At 44.3% G+C, this 25,521-nt stretch overlaps 1 protein-coding gene across 5 annotated transcripts in view; it reads right to left on the bottom strand.

Annotated features, from left to right (window-relative positions):
- PCNX2 (pecanex 2) overlaps positions 1-12,040 on the bottom strand; it is a 357,339-nt gene extending 345,299 nt beyond the window's left edge. For 3 of the 5 annotated variants that reach the window (XM_056566999.1, XM_056567000.1, XM_056567001.1), the window contains exons 1-2: positions 11,539-12,039; positions 2,192-2,379 (exon numbers count right to left, since the gene is read on the bottom strand). In XM_056566999.1, the coding sequence (XP_056422974.1) occupies positions 2,192-2,379; positions 11,539-11,772 (422 nt within the window). In that variant the 5' untranslated portion in view covers positions 11,773-12,039. Of the gene's footprint in view, positions 1-2,191; positions 2,380-11,538 lie in introns of all 5 variants that reach the window. The other 2 variants (XM_056567003.1, XM_056567002.1) reach the window with 1 other exon arrangement.
- Between the last annotated feature and the right edge of the window lie 13,481 nt (positions 12,041-25,521).

The following is a 25,521-nucleotide window of genomic DNA, read 5'->3' as shown; positions in this document are numbered from 1 at the left end:
TGGAGAAGCCGACTTGGCATCAAGAGACGCCACACCCACGAGAGCTGAGTGCGAGCGTGCGTTTCCCAGACGTGGAGGACGGATTGGGCAATCCACCAAAAAATGTTCAGTACTGGCACAGTACAGACAAAGATTCTCTTCCTTACGGCGATTCCTCTCTTCCAGGGTCAGGCGAGACCGATCCACTTGCATGGCCTCCTCGGCGGGAGGCCTAGGCGCAGATTGCAGTGGAGACTGTGGGAGAGGTGTCCAGAGATCTAAGTCTTTTTCCTGGCGGAGCTCTTGATGCCTCTCAGAAAAACGCATGTCAATGCGAGTGGCTAGATGAATGAGTTCATGCAGGTTAGCAGGAGTCTCTCGTGCGGCCAGAACATCTTTAATGTTGCTGGATAGGCCTTTTTTAAAGGTCGCGCAGAGAGCCTCATTATTCCAGGATAGTTCAGAAGCAAGAGTACGGAATTGTATGGCGTACTCGCCAACGGAGGAATTACCCTGGACCAGGTTCAGCAGGGCAGTCTCAGCAGAAGAGGCTCGGGCAGGTTCCTCAAAGACACTTCGAATTTCCGAGAAGAAGGAGTGAACAGAGGCAGTGACGGGGTCATTGCGGTCCCAGAGCGGTGTGGCCCATGACAGGGCTTTTCCAGACAGGAGGCTGACTACGAAAGCCACCTTAGACCTTTCAGTAGGAAACTGGTCCGACATCATCTCCAAGTGCAGAGAACATTGCGAAAGGAAGCCACGGCAAAACTTAGAGTCCCCATTAAATTTGTCCGGCAAAGACAGGCGGAGGCTAGGAGTGGCCACTCGCTGCGGAAGGGGTGCAGGAGCTGGCGGAGGAGATGGTTGTTGCTGCTGTAGCTGAGACTGAACTTGCTGTAGCTGTGACTGTTGCTGCTGTAGCTGCGACTGGAGTTGCTGTGTCATGGAGGTCAAGTACGACAGCTGGTGCTCTTGTCGGGCGACCAATGTAGGGAGGTCGGCGGCAGCTGGCAGAGGAACTTCAGCGGGATCCATGGCCGGATCTACTGTCACGATGCCGGCTGGCAGGTAGTGGATCCTCTGTGCCAGAGAGGGATGGCGAGGACCGCGCTAGTGGACCGGTTCTAAGCCACTACAGGTTTTCACCAGAGCCCGCCGCAAAGCGGGATGGTCTTGCTGCGGCGGTAGTGACCAGGTCGTATCCACTAGCAACGGCTCACCTCTCTGGCTGCTGAAGATACTGAAGATAGGCGAGGTACAAGGGAGTAGGCAGTAGCAAGGTCGGACGTAGCAGAAGGTCGGGGGCAGGCGGCAAGGTTCGTAGTCAGGGGAGATAGCAAAAGAACTGGTACACAGGCTATTAAACACACAATACGCTTTCACAAGGCACAAGGGCAACAAGATCCGGCAAGGGAGTGCAAGGGAGGAGACTAGATATAACCAGGGAACAGGTGGGAACCAATTAAGCTAATTGGGCCAGGCACCAATCATTGGTGCACTGGCCCTTTAAGTCTCAGGGAGCTGGCGCGCGCGCGCCCTAGAGAGCGGAGCCGCGCGCGCCAGCACATGACCGCAGGAGACGGGAACGGGTAAGTGACCTGGGATGCGATTCGCGAGCGGGCGCGTCCCGCTGTGCGAATCGCATCCCCAACGGCCATGGCAGAGCAGCGCTCCCGGTCAGCGCTGACCGGGGAGCTGCAGGGAGAAAGACGCCGTGAGCGCTCCGGGGAGGAGCGGGGACCCGGAGCGCTAGGCGTAACAATCAGATTGCTTCATTTATTTTTAGAGGCCTTTAAAAAAATTTAAGAAGCAATCTGATTGGTTGCTGTGGGCAACTTCTCCACTCTTCCTCTTCACAGGTTTTGAAAAATCTCTCTCCAATGGATCTACTCCTATTTTACTTCTCTTCTAGTCAATAAAGGTAAAGATCACATAATGCTTTAATATGTGCTATTTACAATAGCCCTAGACTAAAACAAATAGGAGTCCAAAAGGTCATAGAGAATATATATATAATTCCTTCATGCATTACAAGGCGTTTTTATGCATGATGAACATTAGACAAAAATATATATTTCTATAAATGTAGCAAAATACTGCATTATATGAAATGTGTTGAGCCAAATAATAAAATTAAGTAATGCTACATTTTAGACAGAAAAATGGGGGACAGGGGGAAAAAAAACAACACATTTTCTTAAGAATATCTTACCCGGGAACAGAGTGGCCATTTGTGACATTACCATCTTGTTTTGGTTGTTCTTTACTTTTATTGAGCTGATTCCGAATCCCTTTATCGAACATAAGATGCAGTCGAAAACTTACAAGCTTAATAACTGCAAATAGGATGGTCGTGGATACACAGTAAAGGCATAGTGTGAAGTTTGTTGGAGGCAAACCCTGTGGGAAAAGTAGGTGAGAAGTTGCTCATCAAATTTTTCTTTTATTTCTACACAACAGTGAATAAAACATAATAAAGTAAACTTTCTTTACTGTACAGTTTGCTTACAGATGGCAGGTACACTCCCCACCATCTCCTACACAATACAGTAGCTAAGCCAGCACCCGCTTCTTGTGTTAGGTCTTGCTGTCTCTGGTAAAAAGGAAGGAATTCCCCTAACAACAGGCACAGAACAGCAAAAATTGTGGGAAAGATTTTTGCGCTATTTTGTCATTGAAGAGCTTTGCAAAAATGTTAGGAATCAAATAGCCTATCACACGAAGGAAAGTTGCTTAAAACAACAGTGACCACTTAAAGGGGTATTCCTACAAACGTATACCCTATTCACAAGGGTATCCACTTGAGTATCTCTGGCGTTCCTATAATGCATGGAATGAGTGCCGACCCAACGCTCCACGCAGCGGGGAGAGTTGGGTCCCAGCTTAGGAGACCACAAGGGGTCCCAGAGGTCAGACAACCCCAAACATACACTTACACACACAATCAGAAACGTACCCCATATCTGTGGATAGTAGACACATTTTTAGGGGCTGGTATACCCCTTTAAAACATGTGAACCTGGTGGGGACCACTGCACTGCAATACATTTGAATCAGAGACCATGACAAAACCTTTAAAAGTGTAATATACGAATGTAAAGGCCCTGATACACTTTGAAATTAAACTAGGGGCAGTCCCTTCCCCTAGCTCCTCTTTAAATCTGTGCTCCTTTCTTAAAGCCCATACACATTGTTCAAACCTCATGATGTGTATAGAATCTCCCCTTTCAACTGCTTGCCAAGCAATACTAAGAACCATTATAGAAGCGAGATTGCATTGTGGCGTCCCCTAGAGAGACAAACAAAACAAAGTAAGGGTACATTCACACATGCAGGATCTGCTGTATAGTTTTGCTTCATATTTTGTGCAGCTGATTTCCCTACCCATTAATCTCAATGGGTAGCAAAATCAGCTGCAGAAAATATGCAGTATAAATATGTAGCAGATCCTGTACATGTGAACGTACCCTAAAACAAAGTTACTAAAAAAAAATTTAAAAAGCACATTACAAAAAATAAAAACTTTATATTTTTTGAGAAAAGGGGGTTTTAGATTGCAAAATATAAACATGCTATGGAAATCAAATAACAAATGATGTAAAAGCAAAATTCACAAACCATTGCATAACTGCTTTTTTCCATCTCTCTAAGGGTAGGGTCACACGTAATGGACCCGCAACCACACAGGGAGCCTGCGAGTCGTCGAATGCACTCAGACATCGCGGCTGCTCCTGTGTGGCTGCTCGTAGTGGCGGATTGCTGCTGCGAGCAGGCCAGGGACGGAGCGAGGCGGGAGAACGGGGGTGGCTGGAGGCACAAAACAGCTGGAGGCACAAAATGGGTGGGGTCACCGACGGATCTGCAGCTTAAAATGCGCTGCGGATCCGTTACATGTGACCCTACCCTTAGGCTAGGTTTCCAAACATGTTTTCTCTGCCGTTTTTTGGAGGAATAGGAAATATGAAGGAAGGACTTTGTTCACACATCAGAATGTCTGTACAGAAAATCTTCATGCGGACATTTTGCAGACTGTGCGCCCGGCATAACATGCCAGCGTTAGGAACACAAAGTAAGGGTACACACGGGAATGCATTCCGTGAAGAGTCCTCAGAAAGAATGGACAGGTTCATTCTTCCTGCAGCCCCCGGAATCAGAATTCAATGGGGTCTAATGTGGATTTTCACAATGGAGAGCCCATCCCCATTCAAACTCCCAGCAGGAAATGCACTTCGAGTTCACTATCAAATCCACCCGTGTAAACGAGCCCTAAGGGTGTACTCACATGTACAGTATTCTGTGTATATCTGATGCGCAGGATTTGAAGCTGCAGATTTCTATGTGCACTAAATTACTGAACACAGCATCAAATCAGCAGCTTTAAATTCTGTGCATCAAATATGCACAGGATACTTTATGTGTGAATATACTCTAAGGGTAGGGACACACATTGCATATACGCAGTGTATTTTATGGTGGGAGAAATTCACTGCACTGCGTATTCTCCTATGAGCAGATACACAGGGCTTCCCCGTGGCAGTCTTGTGTGTGCAGTGAGGTTTGAGGTGGGCCGCGTGTCACAGTCTTGACCTCACTGTCCACACATGGCTGCCACGTGTGTCTGCTTATAGGAGAATACGCAGTGTTTTTCCTGCAGCGCAGCTGATTTCATGAAGAGTGAAATACACTGTGTATACAAATAAGATAAATTAGCAAATATTAAGCTGCATTGATAGACTCCCCCTCCCACATTAAATATCCTTTTCTTATCTGTTATCACCAAGTTCTCACCAAGTTGTTCCTGATCCTTTAAAAGTGGGTACTCCACTGCCCAGCGTGGAACTAAATGTTCCGAACGCTGTTTTTGCGCTGTGGGGGTCGTCCACGCCTCCTTGTGATGTCACAAACCCACCCCCTCAATGCAAGTCTATGGGAAGGGGGGTGACGGCTGTCACATCCCTCCCATAGACTTGCATTCAGGGGGTGTGGCCGTGACATCATAAGGGGCGTGGCCGACCCGCATCGCGAAAACAGTGTTCGAAAATTTTTGTTTCACGCTGGCCAGTGGAATACCCCTTTAAAATCCGTCAGTATAGCAGTTGTTTCTTTACATTGTGCAGGGGGAGCATGTGTAAATTACAAGCAATAGGTTAAAAGCACCTAATAAATGTTTCCTCTGCAGCTATTCCTCCTCAATGCCTGCAGCTCAGCGGTATGTATGCTAAAACTAAGTGAGCATAAGGGGATGACCACTAGACCACCAATAAATGTGGATCTTTTGTTAAAAAAACAAAAAAACAAACATATGTATGACCTTTCTGGGATTTTAATGGGATTCTGCTGCACTGTGCACACAGCAGAATTTCCGCATCAGATGCTTCTGCCATGAAAATTCTGATTTCGCCATCCGCAGAAATAATAGATCTGTCTATTCTTTCAGCAGATTTCGCAAGGAAATGCATTGTTAAAGGGTACCTCTCATCAAATAAACTTTTGATGTATTTTAGATTAATGAATGTTGAATAACTTTCCAATAGCATGTTAATGAAAAATATGCTTCTTTCTATGGTATTTTTCCCGATCAGTCCTGTCAGCAAGCATTTCTGACTCATGCTGGAGTCCTAAACACTCAGAGCTGCCAGCCTGCTTTGTTCACAGCCAAACAGGCTGTGAACAAAGCAGGCTGGCAGCTCTGAGTGTTCTCCTTTGTGAACAAAGCAGACTGGCAGCTCGTAGTGTTTAGGACTCCAGCATGAGTCTGAAATGCTTGCTGCCAGGACTGGTAGGGAGACCCCTAGTGGTCATTTCTTCAAAGTGGAAAATTAAATAGAAAGAAGCATATTTTTTAATAACATGCAATTGTAAAGTTATTCTGCATACATTAATCTATAATATATCAAAAAATTTTGATGAGAGGTACACTTTAAAGGAAATCTGTCACCAGTGTCACCTGCCCTAACCTGTCGTTACCGACAGATAGTGCAGGTGACACTGATGACAACAGTACTCACCTTGTCCCGTTCCGTGGAGGGGATCTTCGGTAATTTCCTCCGTTAGCTCCAGTCCTGGCAGCCGGCTTGTGGCACGGGCGGAGCTTACTGATGTCACCGCTGCTGCAAGACCCTGCAGAGAGCAGCAGCGGCTTGGGGCATGGGTGGAGTTTAGTGACGTCACCGCTGCTGCTCCCTGCTGGGTCCCGCTGTAAGAGAACAGCAGTGGTGACGTCAGTAAGCTCCGCCCGTGCCCCAAGCCGGGTGCCCCGAGCGGAGCTAATGGAGGAGATAACCGAAGATCCCCACCACGGAACGGGACGAGGTGAGTACCGTTGTCATCAGTGTCACCTGCACTATCTGTCGGTACCGACAGGTTAGTGCAGGTGACACTAGTGAGAGATTTCCTTTAAGGATAGGTTAATATCACCATCGTGCTTCATCGGGGAACTGGAAGTTAACTGGAGTTTAGCGCAATACTGCTATCCGCATTTCCACTTTACTCCCGATGTTTTGACAAAATTTGCAGATGGAGCTCCTTTTTAGCGAAACCCGACTGTGAACCTAGCCTTCCTGTGCTGCAATTTATAGAATTTTGAAAAATGTTTAATATAACAAATTTTCAAACAAATAAAAAAGTTTTCCTACATGATGGTGCCCATTTGAGTCTGGTGTCACACACATTTTTCTGTGGTTTTAATCAATATTTGTGTGTGTATTTTTTTCCAGCAGCCAGTTGTTAGTTCATAATCTATAGTAAATTAGTAAACACACTATTTAACAGAATATTGTTTTCCATTGTGGGTTTTTTGTGTGGATTTGAGGGGTTTCAGCGATTTTTTTTTTTTTTTTTTTTAAATAATTCAGCACATTCTGGCCCTCATTTACTAAGAGGGGAGTGTAGGTTTCTTTGTGGGTTTTAATTCCCTACAATTTATTTTCCACGGTATTTACTAAGATTTCCCTACATTTTCCACTTTCCCTACACTTTGCTTATTTTACACACGATCTGATCTGTAGGGTTTTCCTCATCTCAAATCCACCACATTTTCTGTGGAAACCTTAGTAAATACAGTGAGCCCCCGACCTACGATGGCCCCGACATACAATCATTTCAACATACGATGGCCTCTCAGAGGCCATCGCATGTTGAAGGCAGCATCAACATACGATGCTTTTTAATGTCGGGGCCATCTCATAAACGGCTATCCGGCAGTGCAGACTGCTTCAGCTGCCACCGGATAGCCGTTTAACCCCTTAAGGACTCAGGATTTTTCCGTTTTTGCACTTTCAATTTTTCCTCCTTACCTTTTAAAAATCATAACCCTTTCAATTTTCCACCTAAAAATCCATATTTTGGCTTATTTTTTGCGTCGCCAATTCTACTTTGCAGTGACATTAGTCATTTTACCCAAAAATGCACGGCGAAACAGGAAAAAAAATCATTGTGCGACAAAATGGAAAAAAAACGCCATTTTGTAACTTTTGGGGGCTTCCGTTTCTACGCAGTGCATATTTCGGTAAAAATTACACCTTATCATTATTCTGTAGGTCCATACGGTTAAAATGATACCCTACTTATATAGGTTTGATTTTGTCGCACTTCTGGAAAAAATCATAACTACATGCAGGAAAATTTATACGTTTAAAAATGTCATCTTCTGACCCCTATAACTTTTTTATTTTTCCACGTACGGGGCGGTATGAGGACTCATTTTTGGCGCCGTGATCTGAAGTTTTTATCGGTATAATTTTTGTTTTGATCGGACTTTTTGATCACTTTTTATTCATTTTTTAATGTTATAAAAAGTGACCAAAATATGCTTTTTTGGACTTTGGAATTTTTTTGCGCGTACGCCATTGACCGTGCGGTTTAATTAATGATATATTTTTATATTTCGGACATTTACGCACGCGGCGATACCACATATGTTTATTTATTAATTTTTTTACACTGTTATATTTTTTTTATGGGAAAAGGGGGGTGATTCAAACTTTTATTAGGGAAGGGGTTAAATGACCTTTATTAACACTTTTTTTTAACTTTTTTTTTGCAGTGTTATAGGTCCCATAGGGACCTATAACACTGCACACACTGATCTCTAATGCTGATCACTGGCGTGTATTAACACGCCTGTGATCAGCAATATCGGCGCTTGACTGCTCCTGCCTGGATCTCAGGCACGGAGCAGTCATTCGTCGATCGGACACCGGGGAGGCAGGTAAGGGCCCTCCCGGTGCCCGGTCAGCTGTTCGGGACGCCGCGATTTCACCGCGGCGGTCCCGAACAGCCCGACTGAGCAGCCGGGCCACTTTCAGTTTCACTTTAGAAGCGGCGGTCAGCTTTGACCGCCGCTTCTAAAGAGTTAATACCGCACATCGCCGCGATCGGCGATGTGTGGTATTAGCCGCGGGTCCCGGCCGTTGATTATCGCTGGGACCGACGCGATATGATGCGGGATCGCGGCGCGATCCCGCTTCATATCGCGGGAGCAGGCGCAGGACGTAAATATACGTCCTGCGTCGTTAAAGGGGTACTCCGGTGAAAAACTTTTTTTTTTTTTTTAAATCAACTGGTGCCAGAAAGTTATACAGATTTGTAAATTACTTCTATTAAAAAATCTTAATCCTTCCTATACTTATTATCTGCTGAATACTACAGCGGAAATGATTTTCTTTTTGAAACACAGAGCTGTCTGCTGACATCATGAGCACAGTGCTCTCTGCTGACATCTCTGTCCATTTTAGGAACTAAAATGGACAGAGATGTCAGCAGAGAGCACTGTGCTCGTGATGTCAGCAGACAGCTCAGTGTTTCAAAAAGAATAGGAGCAGCGTGCGCAGCGACGTGATGACGGCGATGAAGAGACGCAGCAGAGACGGTCCGGGGACGTAGTGAACGCGATGGAGGGTGACATCCAGGGCAGCGGTGAGCGGCGGGAACAACCTTTGGTTGTCCAGGCATGCTGGGAGTTGTAGGTTTGCAACATCTGGAGGTCCGCAGGTTGGAGACCACTGTCCTATACTTTACATTGCACGGATCCCTCAACATGCGATGATTTCAACTAACGATCGTTCATTTGGAACGGATTACCATCGTATGTTGAGGGACCACTGTATGTTGTTTTTTTGTGAAAATGTTGGGAACACGCCCCTTTTCAGATACCATGCCCCCTTTTCCCGGGCCACGCCCCTTTTTCGGGTTTTCTAAGCAAAATGGAGTTAGTCGGGGCTTTTTCAATTCTGGCGCAAATTCTGGCACAGAATCTGGCGCACAACCCGACAAAATATGTCGGGTTTGCAATAGTAAATGAGGGCCTCTATATATGGGGTTTTTTCTAGTGTTTTCCCACAGGCTTTTCTATAACAAACAAAGAAAAAAAAAAAAAAGAAATGTAAAAAGAAATTCTCAAAATTAGAAAAGAAAAAAAAAGACATTAAGGCCTGAAACACATTTTGTTTTTGTTGTTTTATAAAAAAATTTTAAAAAATTATAAAAAAAACCTATGTGAACAGGGGACCTAATGGGGTTCTGCCAGAACTAATAGTGAATAGTTATTATCTACCCATTGGTGTGGGTAGACTGGCAGCTGCTGTGTCCTGCTTAAATGGAGCAGCGGTCAAATACAAGCCCATTTAAAGCAGTGGTCTCAAATTGTGGCCCTCCAGATGTTGCAAAACTTCAACTCCCAGCGTGCCCGGACAGCCAACGGCTGTCCGGGCATGCTGGGAGTTGAAGTTTTGCAACATCTGGAGGGCCACAGTTTGATTTAAAGTCTGTGAGACTGTTAGGCTTCTATTGCACTACGAAATTACCCTAGTTTTAAAGATCCGTTCGAAGTTCTGTCTGAAAATTAAAATTCACAGAAGAGTAAGATTAGCTCACTAAAACTTAGCATTTAATAATAATAGCATAAAATAGTAGTCCTCAAGAAAATATTAATCAACACCAAAAATACACAATGGGTGTAACGCCAGGGCCATTAGCCAATGGCCCCAGTCAAATAGCGCGTTTCCTATAATCACAATAAGTGTCACCAGATAAGACACAAATAATGAAGTAATCAATCCCGACGCGTTTCCCCCTCCTATATGGATATTTAGGAGCAATGCGGGGTTCATCAGGGGAATGGATAGGCAGCAGAAGCAACAAAAACGCAACTTATTCCAAGCGCCAGATCCCTTGAGGTAATCCGTCTAACAAAGTAGACCAATTTCAAGAAAAGATAACATTTATTCCAAGCCTAAATCAACGCATTTCAGACCCGAAACGGGCCCTTCATCAGGACAGAATCTGAGATTGCTGTTACTGTCTGGACGGAATCACACGTATTCACCGACCAGGAGGGATCTGCATCTGGTCACTGGCTACCTATACCGTGCATCGCTAATTGGGACCTCCATCCCGAGTCTCGGCTAGGAGGACTACTTTCCGTGGGTCTGAGTGAGTGGTCCCTATCGGACCGGTTTATCATTTATATAGCTGGCACTTACAGACTTATTGCCAGAGTATCAAGTATTTCTTTGGTTTCCTATCCATTCCCCTGATGAACCTCGCATTGCTCCTAAATATCCATATAGGAGGGGGGGGGGAAAACGCGTCGGGATTGATTACTGCATTATTTGTGTCTTATCTGGTGACACTTATTGTGATTATAGGAAACGTGTTATTTGGCATTACACCCATTGTGTATTTTTGGTGTTGATTAATATTTTCTTTAGGACTACTATTTAATGCTATTATTATTAAATGCTAAGTTTTAGTCAGCTAATCTTACTCTTCTGTGAATTTTTGTCCATTGGCTCCACATACATCTGTATATCTGTGAATTTGCTGTGAAATTTTGTTTTCTGTCTGAAAATTGGCTGTAAAACGGCAGTTACAAAATCCTATAGAAATCCCATTATAGTCTATGGGATTTTTACATTATCCTTTTTAACCCGTTATAGCCCGTTATTTTGTGACGGAAGATGCATGCATGCACTATTTCTCCCGTTACCATCTTTCGACACAAAATAACGTCCGTTATTAATAAGGGGCTATTAGAGGGTTAACACGGCTATTAGAAAAATCCCATAGACTATAATGGGATTTTCTAACGGCCGCATAGGATTTTGTAACTGCCGTTTTAAAGCCGATTTTCAGATGGAACTTTGAATGGATAATTTTGTAGTGTGAAAGGGGCCTTAAAGGTAGCCAAGCAGTCAGCCCCATGGACCATTGGGGGTGTAGTGCCATTGGGCTCATAGAGGCCGCTGTATTCATACCTGGACAGTTCTGCACATTTCAGGGAGTTGTCCTTCTTTGGCAGTGTTTCCAAATCAGGGTGCCTCCAGCTGTTGCAAAACTACAACTACCTGCATGCCCGGACAGCCGGAGGCTTTCATTGCCTGCTGGGAGTTGTAGTTCTACTGGAGGTGCCCTGGTTGGGAAACACTGAGCTGAGGTAATGTTCAGGAATTCAGCACATCCCATCTGGATGTCACATGTCCTGGGATGTCTACCGGGACTACATTACAACATACAAGGACTAGAAGAAGCCAGTGCCATAGCCCGGTATGGAGGACTTACCAAGTGCATTGCGAGCGGTAACAGCAGCAGGAAGATCCACAGATACAAGTGGCAGATGTTATTAAACTGGCTGTCGTGGGGGTCATGGTACCAGCCTCCTGTCAGTGCTGCCCAGACCCCCTGCCTAAATATCTGCAGGACATGGGATCCCATCACTTCCAGGACACCACAAGCCGCTGCTGAATGACTGTGGCAGGGGGAATCGCAGTGCGCATGCCCGCAGCCTGGATTCATTGACTGCAGACTAAGCAGATCCCTTCACTGCAGCCTGGCAGTTCTCGGGATTACCACTAGATGGCTCTCTAGGGATGAAGCGATGACTGCAGTCAGTGATAAAATAATCTGACGTCATGTGCTGTTTTCTCAGGATGATGAGTGGCGGTGTACTGAAGAAAACCGTTCCCTGAAGACTCCGGACAAGGCTTGGAGGTTCATTCATCCAGAACCAAGACTTCGGTTGGTTTCTTATTCTGCCAGTTTCTTATTCACTGAAGTTGGTTTCTTATTCACTGAAGTTGGTTTCTTATTCACTGAAGTTGGTTTCTTATTCACTGAAGTTGGTTTCTTATTCATCCAGTTTCCTATACATTACTATGACAAATAAACCTTTTCTCCCCTTATTCCTCTGCAGTTATTTATTTATTTATTTTTATTTTTTTATACATAAATGTTAAATATTATTTGGGAACAATCAGATGAATAAAAAAAATCTAGATTGTGTTTTTACTGAGAAAAAAACAATATTAAACCATGGATAAAAAAAATTTGCATTTTGAATAAGTAACTGAGGAATTTAAAGGGTTAAACGCTGTTGGGCCACTGACATAAGGGAGGAAATAGAAGGAGTAAGGGCCCCTCCATAATACCCAGCTGTATCCAGCCTGGCCCAAACTCTGCATTGGCAAGAAAACAGGTGCCAGTCTTGCCAACTATATACATTTTTAGCATTTTGAATAAGTAACTGGTGATTTTAAGGGGTTAAACGCCATTGGGCCACTAATTTAAGGGTGGGAATATAAAGATTAAGGGCCCCTCCATAATACCCAACTGTATCCAGCCTGGCCTAAACTGTGGATTGGCAAGAAAACAGCTGCCAACTTTGCCAACTATAATTTTTTTCAGTATTTGAATAAGTAACTGAGGAATTTAAGGGGTTAAACGCTGTTGGGCCACTGACTAAAGGGTGAAAATAGAAAGAGTAAGGCCCCCCCCCCCATAATACCCAACTGTATCCAGCCTGGCACAAACTGTGGATTGGCAGCAAAACAAGTGCCAACCTTGCCAACTATATACATTTTTATAATTTTGAATAAGTAACTGAGGAATTTAAGGGGTTAAATGCTGCTAGGCATAAGGAAGGAACTATAAAGTGAAGGATCCCTGCATAATACCCAACTGTATCCAGCCTGGCCCAAACTGGATTGGCAAGAAAACAGGTGCCAACCTTGCCACCTATATACATTCTCTACATTTTGAATAAGTAACTAAGGAATTTAAGGGGTTAAACGCTGTCGGGCCATTGACCTAATGGTGGAAATAGAAAGAGTAAGGGCCCCTCCATAACACCCAACTGTATACAGCCTTGCCCAAGCTGTGGATTGGCATGAAAACAGGTGCCAACCTTGCCAGCATTATACATTTTCTACATTTTGAATAAGTAACTGAGGAATTTAAGGGGTTAAATGCTGTTAGGCCACTGACTTAAGGGTGGAAATAGAAAGAGTAAGAGCCCCTCCATGAGACCCAACTGAATCCAGCCTGGTCCAAACTGTGGATTGGCGAGAAAATAGGTGCCAACCTTGCCAGCTGTATACATTTTCTGCATTTTGAATAAGGAACTGGTGATTTTAAGGAGTCAAACGCTGCTGGGCCACTAATCTAAGGGTAATAACATAAAGAGTAAGGGCCCCTCCATAATACCCAACTCTATCCAGCCTGGCCCAAACTGTGGATTGGCAAGAAAACAGGTACCAACCTTGCCAACTATATACATTTTCTACATTTTGAATATGTAACTGAGGAATTTAAGGGGTTAAATGCTGTTGGGCCACTGTCTTAAGGGCGGAAACAGAAAGCGTAAGGGACCTTCCATAATACCCAACTGCATCCAGCCTGGCCCAAACTGTGAATTGGCATGAAAACAGGTGCCAACCTTGCCTGCCATATACATTTTCTACATTTTTAATAAACACACCGAAAAGAGACTTTCCTATTTCCAAGCTCAAAAATATATAAAAGAAAGGGTTTACAAGAACTGAACAATATATGACACCAAAAGGTGTGTAAAAGAACACACCTGACTGAGAGATGAACCACCAATAAAATGTATAAATAAGGATAAAATAATAAGTAAAATACACTGAGAGTGATAGTTAGAAATATTTTATTACACAAAATAGATAAAACAATGCATACAGAATGAATTCATATGGGCATATTAAAAAATTCCAATATATATATAAAAAATAGTTATATATATATATATATATATATATATATATCTATATATATATATATATATATATATATATATGAGGTAAAAGAAAAATGGAGCACTAGCACTTTACCAATTAGCAGCCCAGGCCATTGACTTTTCTGCGTCATATATATTACTACGTTTTTTAACTACACAGGACTCTATATCCCAGCAACCCTCCATTTTTCTTTTACCTCATATATATATATATAACTTTTTTTTTTATATATATTGGAATTTTTTTTAATGGAATGCCCATATGAATTCATTCTGTATGCATTGTTTTATCTATTTTGTGTAATAAAATATTTCTAACTATCACTCTCAGTGTATTTTACTTATTATTTTATCCTTATTTATACATTTTATTGGTGGTTCATCTCTCAGTCAGGTGTGTTCTTTTACACACCTTTTGGTGTCATACATTTTGAATTTAAGGGGTTAAACGCTGTTGGGCCACTGACCTAGGGGTGGAAATAGAAGGAGTAAGGGCCCCTCCATAATAACCAACTGTATCCAGCCTGGCTCAAACTGTGGATTGGCAGGAAAACAGGTGCCAACCTCGGCAGCCGTATACATTTTCTGCATTTTGAATAAGTAACTGGTGATTTTAAGGGGTGAAATGCTATTGGGCCACTGATTTAAGGGTGAAAATAGAAAGTGTAAGGGTCCCCCCATAATACCCAACTGTATCCAACCTGGCCCAAACTGTTGATTGGCAAGAAAACAGGTACCAACCTTGCCAACTATATACATTTTCTACATTTTGAATAAGTAACTAGTGATTTTAAGCGGTTAAACGCCATTGGGACACTAAAGTGAGAAAAGAAATAAGAAGAAGAATGGCCCCTATTATCCAAAAAGGTAGTGGGCAAAAAACAAGGGCTATTATTTTTTGGTGTGGAAGGGCAGGGGAGAAATTTTCATTGAGTGTGCTCAAATCTGCCGGCACTGTATAGCTCACCCCCCATGAGTGTGGCTGTGGTATTGCCTGTCCTGTGGAGCCATTTTGTATCATTACAAAATATGGCTTGTTGTCACCCTCTTAAAGCAACCTTGGTTACTCCTTTGGAAAGGAGAAAAATCTCCATGTCAAGAACTCCATAAGGGACATTTATCAAGGGATTTAGAGGGTTTTTCTTTATGCTTACAAAAGTTGCACGTGCGTCTAAGCAATTGTTTGTGCGACTTTCGTAGGTAAGCATAAAGTACCAATCAGCCTTCCCTAAGCAATTTTCAGTTTTCACTTGTGTGAAAGCTGTTGTCGGGAATTTATCAAGTGCAAAAGTCACACTTAAGCAACAAAACAAAAAAGTCGCAAAACCCCTTTAACCCCTTAAAGAATCAGCGTTTTTCCATTTTTTGCATTCTCATTTTTTCCTCATCACCTTCTAAAAATCCATAAAAAATTCAATTTTGCACATAAAATTCCATATGATGGCTTATTTTTTGCGCCACCAATTCTACTTTGCAGTGACATTAGTCATTTTACCCAAAAATCCATGGCGAAACGAAAAAAAAATCATTGTGCGACAAAATTGAAGAAAAAATGTAACTTTTGTATATAGTTAGCATGGTTGGCACCTATTTTCTTGCCAATGCACAGTTTGGGCCAGACTGGATACAGTTGGGTATTATGGAGGAGCAGTGGCGTAGCTATAGGTCCCCCAGCCCCAAGTAACGTCGGCTGGGGGAAGGGACACTGCTGCTTTAAGAGCAGCAGACGTCGGAAGCACGCACCTGACGTCACGGTCCCTGCCCCAGCTGCGCAGGAGGACGAGGATATCCCGCCCCCGCCTAGAGATGGTGCATCCTCCCTGCAAGACGAGGAGGTGAACGAGGCTGGAAAACAATGACGGAGGGTCAGAGGTGAGAGTGGCGGGGGAAGGTTTGCTGGCTAGAAGAGCATGGAGCAGTTTTTCCCAACCAGGGTGCCTTAAGCTGTGGCCAAAAATACAACTGACAGCATGCCTGGAAAGGCAAAGGCTGTCTGGGCATGCTGGAAGTTGTAGTTTGGCCACAGCTGGAGGCACCCTGTTTGGGAAACACTGGCATGGAGTATGACAGAGGGGGGGGGGGGGAAGGAACATGGAGGACAGATGGGGGGGGTTGGAAAAGGATCATGGAGGAGGACAGGGAGGGGAGGGGCATGAATAAGCCCCCTCTGACCTCCTTTTCCAATACCCCCCTGAAAAAGGAGCATGGAGGAGGGGAGGGTGTTGGAAAAGGAGCATGGAGGAGGACAGGGGGTGTAAAAAAGGAGCATGGAGGAGGACAGGGGGGGGGGGTGTAAAAAAGGGGCATGAAGTGCCGTTCATTTATGGCATGGCTATGAAGTTAGCACAGGAACTCCTGCACTCACTTCATAGTAGTTGCACATAGTGACATCCTCTGACCTCAGAAGCCAGTGTTTTTCAACTATGGTGCCTCCAGCTGTTGTAAAACTACAACTCTCAGCATACCTGGGCAGCCTGCTTACAAATATTTTTTTTTTGTTTTTCAGTACATTTTATGGTAAATTAAAGATTATATTACAAAGTACAATTGGTACATAAAAAAACATGTCCTCATATGGATTTTTGATACTTGATATATGGAAAAATAGAAACAAAAAAGAATAGCGCGACAATGTGCCGTAAATGTAGTTCTTAATACACTGAGCAGAAGATGTATGAACAGTTTTTGCTCACCTTGGGGTGTTGTGCACTGGGCACAACACCATGTAGTGCTTGTCTCCCGGTGCAACGGGAATGGCTGAATTTAGGAGGTGCGGCTCACACCGTGGCGTCCTGTGGGTCCGGGACGTCTGGAGGATGCAATGGATAGAGTTTATCCGAGACAATCGTGCTCAGGGGAAAAAAAAAATCGGTGTCCAAAAAAGCGCTCTCTCCTCTGCGTCAGCTCGCAGGTATCGGATACAAATGGTGGTCATGAAAAGAAATAGCCTTGCTCGGTGGAGTAGTTTAGTAGTTGGAGTTTTATTGAGAAAATCACAGATAACGCGTTTCGAGGGGTGGGACCCCCTCTTCGTCAGATCCAATGATGTGGCATGTATCCAAAGGCCACTGATTTATACATAAAAAAGCCCGCGAAAATCACCGCAAATTACTGGGTGCACGGCAAGAACATAAATGCAAACATGACCATAATTATTATATACATAAGGGCTGTACCTTGTCAGCAGTGTTTACAACCCTCTGGCAGAGGTAAATCGGGAAAAACACAAATTCTGAAGATACACAGATACATCTCCCATATTAAAGATACTTGAAAGTATTGGGACCATTGGCCCTGCCCTCCGTATGAGAGGCGGTGTAGGTGTGAGTGATAGAGTGCTGCTTCCCGTAGTCCGGTGACATGCAGAGATAGATGTGCGGGAGGATCGGTGCTGTCCATGGTATGGGAGACCTGGGTGAGTGTTTCCCATGTGGACCACATGTTAACATTACATTCCGAACAGGCCCGAGCTAGAATGAAGGGCTGTTTATCTTCTTCTTCAGTGTGGTGTTTTTATAGGGGTAACGTATAGGGCTCCCTCTCCAACAATCGGCCCCGTGGGAAGGCAGAGATGTGGCCAGGTTGTAGTCCCTGGAGGTTGGGTAAGGGAATATTTGGTGGCAGAGATGTAGCAGGATTGCGACTCCCAAAGGTTTTTGCTACGGTGAGGGAACATTTAGTGAGATTCACCCTTTGTGGTATATTATCCTCCAATGTAGGTGTGGCAATTTGGGAGAGGATCTCGTGGATAGATGGCCTGACTGAAGTTGCTAAGGAGAGGATGATATGATGAAAAGAAGCGGTGCGGCAGTCGGAGTAGGTGAGTCTGTAGTGTTTGGCTTTAGTGGATTAATTCAATGGCTTCATTCAATCCATGAGGCTGGAGAGATTCCAATCTGTAAATCTAATACATTTCTTTTTTTCCCAAAGCTTCCAAGCGATTGGTAATATGTTCTGGGATGTAATCAATGGGCATGATGGAAAAGGCTTCTTTGATCCCATTGTGTTTAGTTGTGATGTGCCGTGAAAGGCCATGGAGCATAAATCCCTTTTTCACATTACACCTGTGTTGATTTAGTCTTTGGTGTAATTTTTGCGTGGTCCTCCCCACGTATTGTTTTCCACAACAACAGTTGATGAGGTAGATGACAAACTGGGATTGGCATGTCAGGTGGAATTGCAATTGGAAAGTTTCACCTGTGTGGTGGCTCTTAAAGTCGGTGCTGTGATCTGCTATGATGCTGCAGCAGAGACACCTCTTCTTGCCACATTTGAACACACATTTTTTAAGGGTGGTCTCCTTAGTGTAACATTTGGCTGGTCTTTGTTTTTTCAAGCGACTGGGCGTTATCATATTTCTAAGAGAGGGAGCTCTCCTGAATGTAAGCATAGGTTGAGAGGGCAGGATTTCTTTCAGGTAGGGGTCATTTTTTAAAAGACCCCAGTGTTTTTGTAGTATCTCTCTTATGTTGTAGTGGCCTGAGGAGTAGGTTGTTATAAAACTACTGTTCTTCCTCTCCGTGTTGTGTTTCAAACATTTGTTTGGGTTTATTCGATTTTCTTCTGATTTCTCCTTTTTAAATTCTTCTTTTGGGTTTGCATCATTCAGAGTTGTTGACGGCATTTGAGGGGATGGTAAGCAGGATTCCTGAGTGAGTATAAGTGCTTTCTGGAATGCATTTTCTACCAGGGTTTTAGGGTATCCTTTTATAGCAAATCTGTTCTTTAGAATTTTTGATTGGTCAATGTATGTCTTTGTACTCGTGCAGTTTTTGCGCACCCGGCGAAATTGGCCATAAAGGTATATTTTGCTTCCATTTCGAGTAGTGGCCACTCAAAAACGGTACATAGCTGTTGGAGTCCACGGTTTTGAAAAACGTGGAGGTAAAGAACTTTCTATGGATCTCCAACCCAAAGATGCCCTTTTATTTCCATCTACCTAAGGTACATAAGGACCAGGAACATCCACCAGGAAGACCTATCATTTCTGGGATTGAGAGTATTACTAGTAACATCTCACAGTACCTGGACCTTATACTCCAACCCCATGTCCAGAATCTACCCAGTTATCTTAAAAATTCGGACCAACTAATCCAAATACTAAAAGATATAACATGGGAAGAGAACATGCTGTTTGTAACTATGGATGTGTCGGCCTTATATTCCAACATCAGACACGATCTAGGAATAAAGAGCACAGCGTCCTACTTGAGAAATGACACCAAAATCCCTGCAAATCAGGCAGATTTTCTAACCACATGTCTGGAACTTATTCTAAAGAATAACTTCTTCACGTACAACGGGAGAACGTTCCAGCAAACCAGAGGGACAGCCATGGGCACCCTCCTACGCGAACCTCTTCATGGGGCAGTTTGAGGAAGAGTTCCTCTACAAAAATAACCTGTTTTGCGAGCACACAGTCATCTACAAACGCTATATAGATGATTTATTCTTGCTTTGGAAAGGTACAGTCGAGCAGATCCATCAACTGATCTGCAAAATGAACAACACTAATTGGGGTATTACCCTAACACCAAACATCTCCAACAATGAAATCGAATTTTTAGACCTGCTAATCTCTTACCATGACAATAAAATCATTACCTCCATGTTTTTCAAAACCGTGGACTCCAACAGCTATGTACCGTTTTTGAGTGGCCACTACTCGAACGTTACCCCTATAAAAACACCACACTGAAGAAGAAGATAAACAGCCCTTCATTCTAGCTCGGGCCTGTTCGGAATGTAATATTAACATGTGGTCCACATGGGAAACACTCACCCAGGTCTCCCGTACCATGGACAGCCGCGATCCTCCCGCACATCTATCTCTGCATGTCACCGGACTACGGGAAGCAGTACTCTATCACTCACACCTACACCGCCTCTCATACGGAGGGCAGGGCCAATGGTCCCAATACTTTCAAGTATCTTTAATATGGGAGATGTATCTGTGTATCTTCAGAATTTGTGTTTTTCCCGATTTACCTCTGCTAGAGGGTTGTAAACACTGCTGACACGGTACAGCCCATATGTATATAATAATTATGGTCATGTTTGCATTTATGTTCTTGCTGTGCACCCGGTAATTCGCGGTGATTTTCGCGGGCTTTTTTATGTATAAATCAGTGGCCTTTGCATACATGCCACATCATTGGATCTGACGAAGAGGGGGTCCCACCCCTCGAAACGCGTTATCTGTGATTTTCTCAATAAAACTCCAACTACTAAACTACTCCACCGAGCAAGGCTATTTCTTTTCATGACCACCATTTGTATCCGATACCTGCGAGCTGACGCAGAGGAGGGAGCGCTTTTTTGGACACAGATTTTTTTCCCCTTAGCACGATTGTCTCGGAGAAACTCTATCCATTGCTCATATGGATTTTAAAAGGGGACGAGGAAAAAACACAAAGGCAAAAATGAAAACTGGCTAAATACAACCCCCCTCTCCCCCTCCACACACACAAAAAATACCCATTAACAAATAATGTCAATTACAATTATCTTTATTACCTCTCCCCAAATTTTCTTAAATGAAATGCAATTAGTTAAATGATCCTCAAAATTGTTCCATTAAAACTGTAACTGCCCCCCCCCCCCTCCCAAATCATCACCATATAGGGAAAAATATAGTGCCCAGAGGGGTACAACAGAATGGAGGTAATAAGGCTGTCTGGGCATGCTGGGATTTGTAGTGCGGTACATGTTGTGGTGACCAAGGCATCTATAGGGTTACACCAGCAGGATGGGAAGTAACTGTGATCCCTGCCATACAGCTGCTATACATGTGCGTCACCAGACATTATATCGGGCAGGAAGGAGTTACCTGACAAACCTACTGATATGTGTAGTGACACCAGGGCTGGATCATCATTCCCGCTCATGGAGCACCTGATCCAGGCCCCTTGTCCGCAGGGGGCCCCATCACATTCGGGATATCCCTGTGTCCCGAAAAATCTTTTTAGGACACAAGGATGTTACCTCTCTGTGGCCCCGCGTTAACTTTAAAAACGCAGGGGCCACTGGGAGGTAGCGCATGCAGGGAAGTCACTGACATCCCGTACGTGCGCCCATGGTAACAGCAGAGAGGAGCGGAGAAGAGAGGAGGACGTGCGTGCGCATGGTAAGTATCCAGAATTAGCTGGCAGCACGTCATCTTCGATGTTCTGACCTCGGGTCCCGGGACCTAATGCTATGGCCCATAGGCCATAGCAGTAGATCGGGACCCCGGACCGGAGGAGTGGTGGTCGGAACACTGAAGTGGGGCAGTACACAGGCATACAGCCTCCAGCCATACACTGTATATGTCTGATGGCTGTATTTCTGTGGGGGAACTATACTGCACCTAATGTGGGGGAACTATACTGAACCTAATGTGGGGAACTATACGGAACCTAATGTGGCAAACTATACTGCACCTAATGTGGGCGACTATACTGCACCTAATGTGGGGGACTATACTGGACCTAATGTGGGGGACTATACTGCACCTAATGTGGGGAACTATACTGCACCTAATGTGGGGAACTATACTGCACCTAATGTGGGGAACTATACTGCACCTACTGTGGGGAACTATACTGCACCAAATGTGGGGAACTATACTGCACCCAATGTGGGGAACTATACTGCACCTAATGTGGTGAACTATACTGCACCTAATGTGGGGAACTATACTGCACCTAATGTGGGGGACTATATTGCACCTAAAGTGGGGAACTATACTGCACCCAATGTGGGGAACTATACTGCACCTAATGTGGGGAACTATACTGCACCTAATGTGGGGAACTATACTGCACCTAATGTGGGGAACTATACTGCACCTAATGTGGGGGAACTATACTGCACCTAATGTGGGGGAACTATACTGCACCTAATGTGGGGAACTATACTGCACCAAATGTGGGGAGCTATACTGCACCAAATGTGGGGTACTGTACTACACCTAATGTGGGGGTACTGTACTGCACCTAATATGGGGAACTATACTGCACCTAATGTGGGGAACTATACTGCACCCAATGTGGGGAACTATACTGCACCTAATGTGGGGAACTATAATGCACCTAATGTGGGGAGCTATACTGCCAACCTAATAGGGGGAACTATACTGCCCCTAATGTGGGGAACTATACTGCACCTCATATGGGGAACTGTACTGCACCTAATGTGGGGAACTATACTGCACCAAATGTGGGGAACTATACTGCCCCTAATGTGGGGAACTATACTGCACCAAATGTGGGGAACTATACTGCACCTAATATGGGGAACTGTACTGCACCTAATGTGGGGGAACTGTACTGCACCTTATGTGGGGTAACTATACTGCACCTAATGTGAGGAACTGTACATCACCTAATGTGGGGAACTGTACTGCACCTAATGTGGGGGTACTGTACTGCACCTAATGCGGGGTACTGTACTGCACCTAATGTGGAGGAACTATACTGCACCTAATGTGGGGAACTATACTGCACCTAATGTGGGGGAACTGTACTGCACCTAATGTGGGGGAATTGTACTGCACCTAATGTGGGGGAACTACAACCTAATGTGGGGGAACTATACTGCCAACCTAACTAACTATACTGCACCTAATGTGGGGAACTGTCAGGGGGGCCCATCATAATGAAGTGCTCCGTCTTCCAGGCAGCCTTAATCTGGCCCTGAGTGATGCTGAACTGCTGCAGAGCCTCCCACAGCTGGTTACTCACAGTCAGCACTCACTGCCTCACAGTGGGATCTCAACCGCTGCCTTCCAGCGCCTGACAGGAAACGGCGGGCTCACAATTCCCGCTACCGCGGTATATATACTGACTCCGCCCCCTCGCAACAAACGCCAGCTCGTAACCATATGAAACTAGTAGAAGGGGGGAGACAGGAGGCTGGCCTGTATGTGACTCGTGATGATCACGTGACTGATTCTGATTTGTCTACCGCACTATTCTGGCCAGAGAATTAGTAAATACCGTCAAGTGATAGTGCCTGTAACTCTAGACTCTGCCCTGTCAGTCACATGTCTCTCCCTCCTTGTACTATTTCCCTCATACAGCAGATTTCTATGCCCAAATTATACATACAGAGGGAGGAGTCATGTGATCACAGGGGGCACAGCCTGCAGGGGAGGCTGGGAGTTATATTTCTGCTGGTGTTACACTTGCAAAACTACAAATTATCACCAAGAAAATATTTGAGGGTCTCCTTACCTTATATCCGCATTTACCAACCTTTTATATTTTACCTAAAATCCACAAAGATCCCCTTGACCCTCCTGGGCATCTGATCGTTTCCGGAATAGATGGCTTATGTGATCCTGTATGTAAATTTATTGATTGTTATTTAAAACCACTTGTTGAGAATCTTCCATCATATGTGAAGGACACAACGGATGTTTGGAGCAGGGTCGACGGGATCTTTGGGGAACACAATATGATCTTAGTAACAACAGATGTTGAATCGCTATGTACTTGTATTGATCACAAAGATGGTCTTCATGCAGTCGAGTTTTTTCTGAATCTAGCAGTTGGGACCGGGACACCTGCCATTGGATACAGCACCGCTTTCGTTATATTCTCACACATAATTTTTTTTACCTTTAAAGACATTTTTTATTTACAAAAACAGGGAACTGCAATGGGGGCTCCATGCACCCCGTCTTACGCAAACCTCTTCCTAGGATTTTGGGAGAGGGAGGTCTTTGTGTGCAGCGGGGCACAGGGGGTCTCCCAGGTACAGTGTTGGTTCCGTTATACAGATGATGTGCTGTTCATCTGGCAGGGGCCCCTGTCCCAAGTTGAGTCCTTCATGGAGGACCTTAATAAAAATAAAATCAATGTTAGACTCACATATAAATGTAGTCCACAGACAATAGACTTTGTGGACATAAAAATAGACAGAGGTCCGGACGGACTCCTGTCTACAGATGTGTTCTGAAAGGAAACATCCACTAATGCCTTTTTTCATGCAGCCTCAGCCCATCTGGGGTAAACAATTAAAACGGTCCCCACTGGGCAATTCCTGAGAGTCCAGAGGATTTGTTCTTTGGACTCTAGATTTGAATGTGGGGGAACTGTACTGCACCTAATGTGGGGGAACTGTACTGCACCTAATGTGGGGGAACTACAACCTAATGTGGGGGAACTATACTGCCAACCTAATTAACTATACTGCACATAATGTGGGGGAACTGTCAGGGGGGGCCCATCATAATGAAGTGCTCCGTCTTCCTGGCAGCCTTAATCTGGCCCTGAGTGATGCTGAGCTGCTGTATTGGTGTGCGGCAGGGCACAGGGGGTCTCCCAGGTACAATGTTGGTTCTGTTATATAGACGATGTGCTGTTCATCTGGCAGGGGCCCCTGTCCCAAGTTGAGTCCTTCATGGAGGACCTTAATAAAAATAAAATCAATGTTAGACTCACATATAAATGTAGTCCACAGACAATAGACTTTGTGGACATAAAAATAGACAGAGGTCCGGACGGACTCCTGTCTACAGATGTGTTGAGAAAGGAAACATCCACTAATGCCTTTTTTCATGCAGCCTCAGCCCATCTGGGGTAAACAATTAAAGCGGTCCCCACTGGGCAATTCCTGAGAGTCCAGAGGATTTGTTCTTTGGACTCTAGATTTGAAGCCCAATGTGAGGATCTGGAGGATCGCTTTTTGAGGAGAGGATATAGTAAGAAAAATATAAAACAGGCATAAGAGAACGAAAAAAAACCTCTTGAACAGATGTCCTAAAAATACGACCAAAACCAATACAGTACAGTACAGATAACAGAACACAATTCATATCAGCTTATAATTGTTAATAGCAAAAAATGAGAGATATCATGCAAAAACATTGGGGAGTATTGAAGACGGATCCCCAAATAGCCTCTTTCATTACAGATAGGGTTATGATGACAGCAAGGAAAGGAAAAACATTAAAGATCTATTAGTGAGGAGCCACTATACACCAAATAGTAACAACCCCTTCAGATCCAGGGGCCCCCGGACAGGATGTTTCCCTTGTGGAAGTTGCAAGTCATGCGCTAATATTGAGAGGTCTCTGGACTCTACATCGGCAGATGGTGGACAGACATTTAAAATCAGACAATATATCTTGCAGCAGCTGCAACATGATCTATTATGCCACGTGTGGCTGTGGCAAGATATATATAGGCCTTACATCAAGATAATTAAGAATGAGAACGCAATAGCATGTTAGGGTCATCCTAGCAGCAAGGGAGATTGAAGATATCCATACATTGAAAACAATCCCAAAACACTTCAAACTGGCGCACAATGGACATCCACAGGGACTGAAGATCAGAGGTATTGAAAGGGTTCACACTGCATCAGAGGGGGTGATGTACGTAATATCTTAGCCAGAAAAGAGTGTCGATGGATAGTGACACTCGGGACGATGGTGCCACAAGGATTAAATGAACAATTAAGCTTTGCCTCCTTTTTATGTGTGGTGTCTCGGTACAGAACATAGTTCTGTACAGTCCTTAAGT

Source organism: Hyla sarda, chromosome 3 (genome assembly GCF_029499605.1).
Source record: "Hyla sarda isolate aHylSar1 chromosome 3, aHylSar1.hap1, whole genome shotgun sequence".
In the NCBI taxonomy this organism is placed as follows: Eukaryota; Metazoa; Chordata; class Amphibia; order Anura; family Hylidae; genus Hyla; species Hyla sarda.
The sequence above is the reverse complement of the archived record's forward strand: the minus strand, read 5'-3'. Positions and strand labels throughout refer to the sequence as shown.